The following is a 9,845-nucleotide window of genomic DNA, read 5'->3' as shown; positions in this document are numbered from 1 at the left end:
GTCTCCTGCATCGGCAGGCGGACTCTCAAGCACTGCGCCACCAGGGAAGCCCTATATTTTTTTTTTAATTTATTTTTGGTTGTGTTGGGTCTTCGTTTCTGTGCGAGGGCTTTTTCTAGTTGCGGCGAGAGGGGGCCCCTCTTCCTTGCGGTGCGCGGGCCTCTCACTATCGTGGCCTCTTGTTGCGGAGCACAGGCTCCAGACACACAGGCTCAGTAGTTGTGGCTCATGGGCCTAGTTGCTCCGTGGCATGTGGTATCTTCCCAGACCAGGGCTCGAACCCATGTCCCCTGCATTAGCAGGCAGACTGTCAACCACTGCGCCACCAGGGAAGCCCCAAGAAGCTATTTTTAAATGTATAATGTGACTATTTCAGAGAGTGTTTTAAGATGGCTTAGAAACAAATTAAGTGCTCAAAAATCAAAATCTTGGCCTCATTTGTCACATGTTCTATTCAACTGAGTCAACCAACTACTATAGTCTAAGTAAAAAATGTCATCACATTCACTTCATCCTCAGCTGGCCTCCTGCATATCACATACTCAGTATAAAAAGAATAATCACTACCCCTTGATATTCCTTCCCAATACTATAACATACTAGGGAAGAAGAGAACAAGTCAAATGTGGTTCATTGTGTCTTCTAAGAAGAATAAATGCTGCTGAAGCATTTATGGAACTCTTCCTTTCTCTTAAAAGGATGCTTCTACCACTATTTTCACATACAAAAAAATGACTTTGATCTACTGAGGTTTGGGTAAACTGAACCCTATTGACTTTAAATGAGAATTAAAGTGGTTAGGAAGTAGTGAACTGCATTGCGAAGTATTGATACATCTCACTGTTAAGGTTTACAAAACATATGGTAACTGACATTATGCTTGGTGGACATATTTTTTTCCTGAATGTATATTCATTCTTTTTTTCGACAAATATATTTGAGTATATTTTGTGTGAGGTGCTTAACCATGGAGATAGAATGAAGAACAGAACATCCTAGGTTCTCATGGAGGTTACATTCTTTTGGTTGGAGAGGGACAAAAAGAAGCAGATAATCACAGTAATTTCAGGTGGTGATAAGTGCTATTTTAGAAATAAACAAGATTATGTGGTCAGGTTGGAGAGGGGTGCTACTTCAAATAGGATGGTCAGAGAGGGCTTCTCTGAGGAGATGGCATTTGAATGAGACCTGAAAATGGGTAAGGAACTAGCCATTTGAAGAGGTAAAAGTAAGAGTTTTCCAGTGAGAGAGAACAGAAAGTTGTAAAGGCTCTGAGGTAAAAATGAATTTAGTGTGTTAAAAGAATGAATTTACTGTGTTAGTGTAAGAAGGTCAGTGTGACTGGAGTGTAACAAGCTGGAGGAGAAGGGGAATGAGATAAAGTTGACAGGGCAGGGACCTTGTAAGCCACTGTAAAACATTGGTGTTTTACCTTAAAAGCAGTTTTAAGATTAATGTCCTGATGCTTTTAAATACTACATTTTTTCCCCTAGTCAGACTTTTTAAACTTTACAACTAACAGGAAATGTACTTACTTATCATATTTTATTTGAAAATTTTAATTTAAACATTACTGCTTTTCTGACTCTTGTAATTTTCTTTCAATTAGAATCATCTTATTGTGAAGGTTCCCCCATATCATGACCAACATATAACTTTGCCAGTATCAGTGGGAATATACGTAGTGACCAATGCTGGAAGATCTCATGATGTTCAGCCATTCACTTACACTCCAGACCCAGGTATGTCAAAATAAAAAGTTCTGAATCAAAAAGAATAATTAACTTCTAGTTCTTTGGAAGAATATGAAGAAGGCCAGCCAACTTAAAAGAGAAAGTTGTGTGCTAAGATGAATTGATATCAGTATTTTTTGAAGATAGCATTATTTTCTAAGAAGATGGCCACCAAACACTGCTTTTACTCTTATATTAAGGGAACTGTTTCTGCCTTATGCTCTAATAATAAAGGAAAAGCTAGAAATGCTCTGAAGTCAGGCTCTCCAGAGTTGTCATACAGGTTACTCCTTGGTAAGAATTACCATTCATTGAGTACCTCTTATGTGCAGAAAGGTGAATGTGATGACTTTGAGAAACTGCTAATAGTTTTTAGTCTGGCTGGCTTATAGGATGCATTTTGGGAGAGGTGAGAGATAGCTTGGAATGATAAGTGATAATATCACAAATAGAATCATATGCCTGTAACATTTTCAAATTTGTGTTATCAAAAATATCAAAGACTTCTGTTGAATAAATATTTTATATGTAATTTTAAGCATTTAGGTAAAACAGGTGCTTTAGAAACCAGAGCAGTTACCTATAAATTTAGATCTCTGGGTAAGAAGTGTCCAAATAGTTTTTTGCCTACATTAGTTTAGTTGCCTGAAGAAGAGAAGGCTTTTCCTGGAGAAGCAGAGAGAACATTTTAGAAATGGAAACTCATCACATGTTTTGTTGACCTAGGCTTGGTTTCTGCCATGCTTACCATGGTTTACTCCATTCCTATCTCAGGAATCTTTAGAGCTAGAAGTTCTTCCATATCTTTACGTTTACCGATATGTTATTCCCAAATTAGTTCAGGATTCAGTGAGGTACAAAGTGAAAAATGGTAGCAAGGAAAGAAAGCCCTGGCAACAAAAGTGATGGAAACAGTTGCTAGGACAGAGTTATAACTAGTCTTGATAATTACATTCTATCACTTAATGTAATCTGTTCCCTTTTTGTTCTTTTTAATCATGTCTGAGTTTCACAATATTGGTTATTTCCCACCAGTTTGCTACAAAACTGTGCCATAGTATAGCACTAATGAAATCCTTTTAGTATTTATCTCAGAATAAAAGATCACAAGTAGAAGTTTCAGACAGAAAAAGACAAAGTTTGGAAATAATATACTGGCTTCAACGAAACTAGGGAAGAGGATATTGGTTTATACTTAAAGATTAAATAGTTGATTGTTTTCTTTCTAAGAAGACCTCAAAAATCCAAGAAAATTTGATTTAAAACTAATGGTAGTTAAAGCATTTTAGTAACTGCTAGTTACTAAATATTAACATTTAGTATTTATGTGAGGAGGAGTTTGCTAATAGTAGAAAAATGGCATACAGTAATTAATTGTGTGGGAAGGGAAGAAGGAAGTGTGTGTGTGTGTGTGTGTGTGTGTAAATAGCCTTAAAGTTTTCGCCATCCTGAAAATACTGAGGTTTTGTTGTTTTTGTTTGGTTTTATGATCAATAATAAAGAACTTCAGGACTTTGAAGTGCTTAGCATCAGACTATGAATCTTCATTTCTTAGTGATGAATGCTGATTATTAAAAATTTCCCTTTAACAAATTGCCAAATAGAACAGCTTTTAACTGTTCTGTTTTAAAGCCTACACTAATTGGCTATATTTGGCCACATTTAGGCCATCACTAGCATACGTTTATTCTTTTAAGTATTTCCCCCTTGTATATATCATAGATAGCAGTCGCCCTCAGAAACTCTTAATTGAATAAATATATAATATGCAAATTTTATAGTGAGATCCAATGCTTCAGTTTCTGCTTTTATGATATAGCTAATTAAAGAATCTTCCCACAATTTCACTTTTTTATATTTTATAAAATGTGAGCATCTTTTTAGGTCTTCATGTGAGAGAATATGATTTCAGGAAAACTTGGTTATAGAAAATTTGCGCTGTCTCATTATGATAAACTAATTGCTTTTGTGATTCATCCAGGGACTGTGGTTAAGAATAGTCAGTGGTGTATAGTAATTGTAACAGCTAGAACAAGGCCTAGCATAATTTTTGTGAGTCAAGAGTAGAAATGGCAACTGCTACACCATTTTGCCTAAATATTTAAAAGTTACAGATAAAAATAACAAATAACTAAATAAAGTATATTCTATCCTCCTAATTTGACCAGAATACCTTCATAATAACCTGGAAGGCCAGATTCGAATTGAGGATTTTCAAACTGCTTGGAGGTCCAAACTGGGATATGACAACATGAAGAAAGGGGAATCCCCAGGCTGGCACCCTTCTTTTCCCTCTCCTGGCTCCATCCTCTACCTGGAGGGCCCTGATGCACTGGCCAGTGCTCATAAGCTCTGTTCACCCTATAGGCCTGAGATTTCACACATGGTCTATAGAGTAGTTGTGCAGAAAATTTTGGGATCTTGTATACTTGGTGCACGGTCTAAAAGTAGGATTGAGGCAGGGCCTCAAGTGTATATAAACTGGCTGGCTCCACATGCTCTGCCAGACACAAGCCCCTCTAAAGCCTTCTGAGTCTGTACTGCCAAAAATACACTGCATGTACATGCTCTTAGGCACTTACTTTGCAGAGTTGTGAAACCTTTGTTTCATTGCCAGTTAGTCACTGAAGCATTGCTTAGCCATTAATTTGTTTTGTTTTACTTCCATCTATTAAAACACAGAAATCTCCTTAGTTATTTTTTGCAGTGACTCTGCAGTAGTAATTGCTATAAGAAATGGAGGATAAAATATTTATTCATAATTTTTTGTTGCTCTAAAGACAAATGACTAAAACTTGTTTTAAAAGTAGAAATTTAAAATTTTTTCAAAGATTAGTTTCCATTTTAAAATCTGTGATTATTAGAATTAATGTTATGCTTTAAAATTGTCTTTGGATTTTTTTTTCTCATCAATTCTATTCAAATGATAATTTCATTCAATTGATAGTTCATTCAAATTATCATTTGTTGGACCTCGTGTGCAGCACAGCATGCTTAGATAAATTTTTTAACTTCATTTTTAGGAGATGTGTACATTTTGTCTCTTTATTCACAGTTAACTATCTCTTTATATTCTCTATAACCATCATTTTGCATTGTCATGTGAAGAATAAATTGAAAATAAGTTGACTCAGTTCCCATTTTGAATAAATTAGGGAATAAATAAAATAAATACAATGAAAAATAGAAATTAATATCTATTTAAATAAAATTATTATACAGTCATTTTAAGTAAAAACCTGTTTATTTGGAATTTATTTAACTTTACCATTCAGAACTGACCTCTACTCTCATGCTCATTAAATTTAAAGTTTTCATAGTAGATGTACTTGATATGTATAGATATAGTAGTGTAGTAATTCTCCTTTAATAATAGCAAAGATTATATTTTCTAAGGCTTGCTAAAAATAATCATAATGTTATAGATTTTGTATATTCATCAGTTTTTTAAAAAATTTAGCTCAATTGACTCTGAATCAGTATTATTTTAAATAAATCATTTATGTAGGTAAATGGTGAATTTGTTTTTCATGCTAGTGTTACAGTATATTTGGTAAGTTTAAAAATCTCATATCAGTCTTCTACTCATCTCATATAAATATGTGTACTGTTACAAGAAAGATTTTTTGAAGTTGTGGTGGTTTTTATTTTGTTTTAATAAGGAAGCATATGCTTCTGCCCACTGGGAGACAGGTGCATTTTAGAGCGTAGACTGGTGATTATAAAAACTCATCTGAACCTAGAATTTCTGCTAAACAAATAATTTAATAGTGCTTTGTGAGAAGATATTCCAGTTAAAGAATTTTAAGATACACGTTTTGTTAGGATAAGTTTAAATAAATACATTAATCCTTTTTGTTTGTCTTAATAGCAGCAGCTGCTGCTTTGAATGTAAACGTGAAGAAGGAAATATCTAGTCCGGCAAGACCTTGCTCTTTCGAAGAGGCCATGAAAGGTACCAAGTTAATTCTGCTCAAAAATTGTAAATTAGTGATGCTATATATTTTCTCTAGCAAACCTTACTATTTTATTTTCTCGTGTGTACTCGGAACACTTTGCAGGTTATCTTCCATATTGTAAAATAAATACTTGTTTGACTTTACTGAATGCAGAGACTTGCTTCCCAACTTGATATTTCCCTTCATTTACCATATAAACAACTTTTTTTTTTAAAACATGTGTTGGAATAGAGAAGTTTTTGTTTTGTTTTTATTCCCTAATATTAAAAATCTTAAAAGTATATATAGAATACAATAATGTATATAAAACAGCTTTATAAAGCTTCTTGCTGCCAATAAGAGTAGTACTTGACATTGAGACTAAAGAGACCAAAATAGAAACTATTGGCATTTGAAAAAGTTGCTTTAGGTTCTTTAGGTACCATTCTTTCTTCTGACACCATTATTTCCAAACAGAAAATGAAGATATCTTCAGGAAGTTATAATGTGTTTCTCAATTATGATGCTTTTGTGCCATTACATATGAAGATGTCAATTGCATAATGGCCATTGATTTATTCCTGTAATTCTAGCTTTTACTTATATTTTTCTGCCATGAAATTCATATGAGTTAAATTAAATTTAAAAATTTTGTATACTTATATTTTTAAGAGGCATAATATGCTTAATACATTTAATCAAATACATTGGAATTGTTTTCCTATTATCATAGTAAAATTCAGCATTCATATATATATTCAGTTTAGTATAGCTTGCCATTATAATTTCTATCAACAGTTCCAAAATAGATTAATTAGGAATTATGCATAAGTAAGTGCATAATGATCTGATTTAACTACAGGAAAATTTACAAGTCTCTGCTAGGGATAACCATGGCTAATGTTTCTCGAACATATATTAAATGCTAGGCAGCATTCCACACTCTTTACCACCATTATCTCATTTAATCTGCCAAGTCTATGAGATAGGAAATTTATGATTGTCATTTCACAGGTGAGGAAATCAAGGTTCCATAGAAGAATTTAAAAAGACAGGTCGAGGGGGCTTCCCTGGTGGCGCAGTGGTTGAGAGTCCGCCTGCTAATGCAGGGGACGCGGGTTCATGCCCTGGTCCGGGAGGATCCCGCATGCCGCGGAGTGGCTGGGCCCGTGGGCCATGGCTGCTGAGCCTGCGCGTCCGGAGCCTGTGCTCCGCAATGGGAGAGGCTGCAACAGTGAGAGGCCCGCGTACCGCACAAAAATAAATAAATAAATAAATAAAAATAATAATAAAAAGACAGGTCCAGCTTTAGTGTATAAGGTAACATCTAAGCAATAATAATTTAAACGATGTTTATTAGATGAATAATACCATAATTAATCAATCATTAAAGAAAGTAAGGGACATTTGTGGTCTGTCCTTTGCCAACTTTGATGTGTTCCTGCTTTTCTCCAAAAACTCCTTCATGCTTCTTTCATAGAGTATCAGGCTGGTGGGACACTAATGTAATCCAGTGTGAAATTTCTCATAGTGAAGGTTAAAAGGTTTTAAATGCTATGTTTAATTTTTGGTAATAAAATGATTTAATCATTTGATCAAAATATTACAAGCCTAAAAAAATGGGTAAGAAACACACATACACATATTATTATTTTTCACAATTCAGACCTTCTTATTTTGACAATTTTATCAACTGAAATCATGTAAAATAATTTTATGAAGATATAAATTAAATACTAAACTATCTTATCAGTTAAAATTTTTCATTTGTCATTTTTAAATACAGTATCATTAATTGGAGATTCCTGATCAGTTAAACCAACAATAGCTTTCAACTAGGAATTTCCCTTGACAAACAGCTTATTTTTGTGATTCCTTGAAATCAGAGCTTTGGTATAATGCCCAGGTGCCCTCTGAGAGATTTAATTAGGTATGCTTTAATGATGAAGACTGAGCAACATAAATGACTTTTAAATTTGTGTTATGGCATAACCCTCCACATAACATTCTTTAAAATAGCCATCAATTACAGTAAGATTTAGAACTTGATACATAAATAGGACATTATGGCCAGACATTGAAAGCTTTCACTCTGCAACAAGTTTCTCATTCCTCAGAGAGGGTTTGCAGGGGGAGGTGGAGAGTAAGGGGGATAACTGCACAACTGCTCAGTGAGATATTAAGGCTAGTGGTAAAGCATCATGATTCATTTTTCAGTTTTACCCAACTGTGTATATACTAACACAAAAGTAATACAAATTACATAAGATAAAGTGTACAGTGTAAACTGTTGTTAACAGCTTCCAGAAAGTTTTCTGTATCTATCTACGTACAGGAAGAGGTAAGTGAAAATTCTAGATAGATCATTCAAAAGCTCTGTGATGCAGGTTTAGGACCCAGGGATAGAGTATTGATGTGCAGTCTCTCAGTTTTAGCTTTGTAAAGAGTGGTTGATTGGATGAATGTGAAAAACTAGCTGCCAGCATATGTTTTTCTCTAACTGGTTGCAATTATGTGAAAAGTTTTAGGAACTTGTAGGAATCATAGAGATAATGTAGTTCAATCTCATTTTATAGGTAAATAAACCAAAATTTAGAGAAGTTATTTGATCAAGGTCACACAGCTAATAACTGACAGAGGTTGCAACTTAGATTTCCCGAAAAACTCTATATTCTTTTTACTCTATTATTTCCATCCCTTATAAATCTTAATTTGTATTTTAACCAAATGTATTTGTATATGACCTAAGTGCTGCTTGATGACAACAAACTTAGCAAAGATTTTTCTAAGTTTCCAAAATTGTTATTATTTGGCATGGATGGAAGGAGAACACTCTTTAAAAATTATTTGGCATAAACTATCAATAACAGTATTCTTCATAAATTCAAATTGATATTCGGATGGTTAAATATGTCTGTCTAATTTACTTTCTGGGGAATTCCCTGGTTGTCCAGTGGTTAGGACTCCACGCTTTCACTGCCGTGGGGCTGGGTTTGATTCGCTGGTCAGGGAACTAAGATCTCGCAGGCCATGTGGCATGGCCAAAATAAAAATTAATAATTTACTTTCTGGGTTTTCTGAATTGGCTTAAAACTTCTCCCCCAACTTCTAGGTAGTACAGACTTTACTTGTTTGTATGTTTTTCCTCCTTCACTAAAATGTAACCTCCAGGTAGTAGGGCTTTATCCATCTTATTCATCACTGGATCCTCATAACCTAGAACACTGCCTGGAACTTTGTAAGGGCTCATTAAATGTAGGAAATGTAGGAAGAAAAGATACTAAAAGCCATTTAGTATTATTTGCAAGTCCATTAAGATACAGTTGTGGGTTCTGAGAAAAGATAGTGTAGACTTAGACCAGGCAGTGGTGTAAAGGTGACAGGACATCTGGATTCCTCAGTTTCCTTCTTTCTCCATTCCTGGATTGGAGGAAACACCTGAATATGTGGAATCCCAATGCTGGGCAGCCAGGGCCAAATCCATACCCCCTAACATCGGGTACCCTGGAGGTTGTAATCCTGCCCATCCACCACCTGCCAACCCTACCTTTCCTCCAGGCCCCTTTCCCACTCCCCCAGGATCACCCCAGGGGAATCCAGCTTTTCCCCCAGTGGACCTGTCATCTTGTGCCACAACCACGTATCCAGGATGCCAACCCCCAGGTCCTTACCCCCCTGCATACCCACCACCTGCCCTTGGCATGCATCCTGTGAATCCTTTGGCTCCTGGCATGGTAGGACCAGGAATGATGATCGACAAGAAGATGCAGAAGGAAATGAAGAAAGCTCACAAAAAGAAGCACAAACACCACAAGCATGGCAAGCGTTTCTCCTCCTCCTCCTCCTCTTCCAGCAGTGACTCTGACTGAATATAGGGCCTGGACCCTTCCCTCAAGTCCCTCCAGTTGTGCTCTCCCGTCGAGCTTCAGATGCCATCTTGTACTGGGGGAAATTAGCCCTTGAGTCTCTTCCCTCCCCACCCCTGCAATCTGAGCCTTACTCTGCTTTTCAACCCTAACTGTCTAGGGAAAATGGGAAAAGAATTGCCATGGTCTAGCGAAGATCGTATTCTCCCTGCTTGTATAGAACTTTTTTTTTTTTTTTTTTTTTTTTACGCAGGCCTCTCACTATTGTGGCCTCTTTCTTTGCAGGGCACAGGGTCCGGGTGCGCAAG

At 35.8% G+C, this 9,845-nt stretch overlaps 2 protein-coding genes across 6 annotated transcripts in view; both read left to right on the top strand.

Moving 5' to 3' along the window:
* The window catches only part of NFAT5 (nuclear factor of activated T cells 5), a 126,762-nt gene that overhangs the window by 105,979 nt on the left and 10,938 nt on the right, over positions 1-9,845 (top strand). For 3 of the 5 annotated variants that reach the window (XM_007449921.1, XM_007449923.1, XM_007449919.1), the window contains 2 exons: positions 1,610-1,742; positions 5,605-5,688. In XM_007449921.1, the coding sequence (XP_007449983.1) occupies positions 1,610-1,742; positions 5,605-5,688 (217 nt within the window). The remainder of the gene's footprint in view (positions 1-1,609; positions 1,743-5,604; positions 5,689-9,845) is intronic. The other 2 variants (XM_007449920.1, XM_007449922.1) reach the window with 1 other exon arrangement.
* On the top strand, positions 9,116-9,540 carry LOC103068857 (proline-rich protein 13). The gene is given in 2 exon segments (XM_082930870.1): positions 9,116-9,152; positions 9,155-9,540. Coding segments are annotated over 2 exon segments (423 nt in total).

This window comes from Lipotes vexillifer, unplaced genomic scaffold, assembly GCF_000442215.2.
Source record: "Lipotes vexillifer unplaced genomic scaffold, Lipotes_vexillifer_v1.1 scaffold1235, whole genome shotgun sequence".
NCBI classification, from domain to species: Eukaryota; Metazoa; Chordata; class Mammalia; order Artiodactyla; family Lipotidae; genus Lipotes; species Lipotes vexillifer.
Note: the sequence above shows the minus strand (reverse complement) of the source record. Positions and strands in the feature narration are given on the sequence as shown.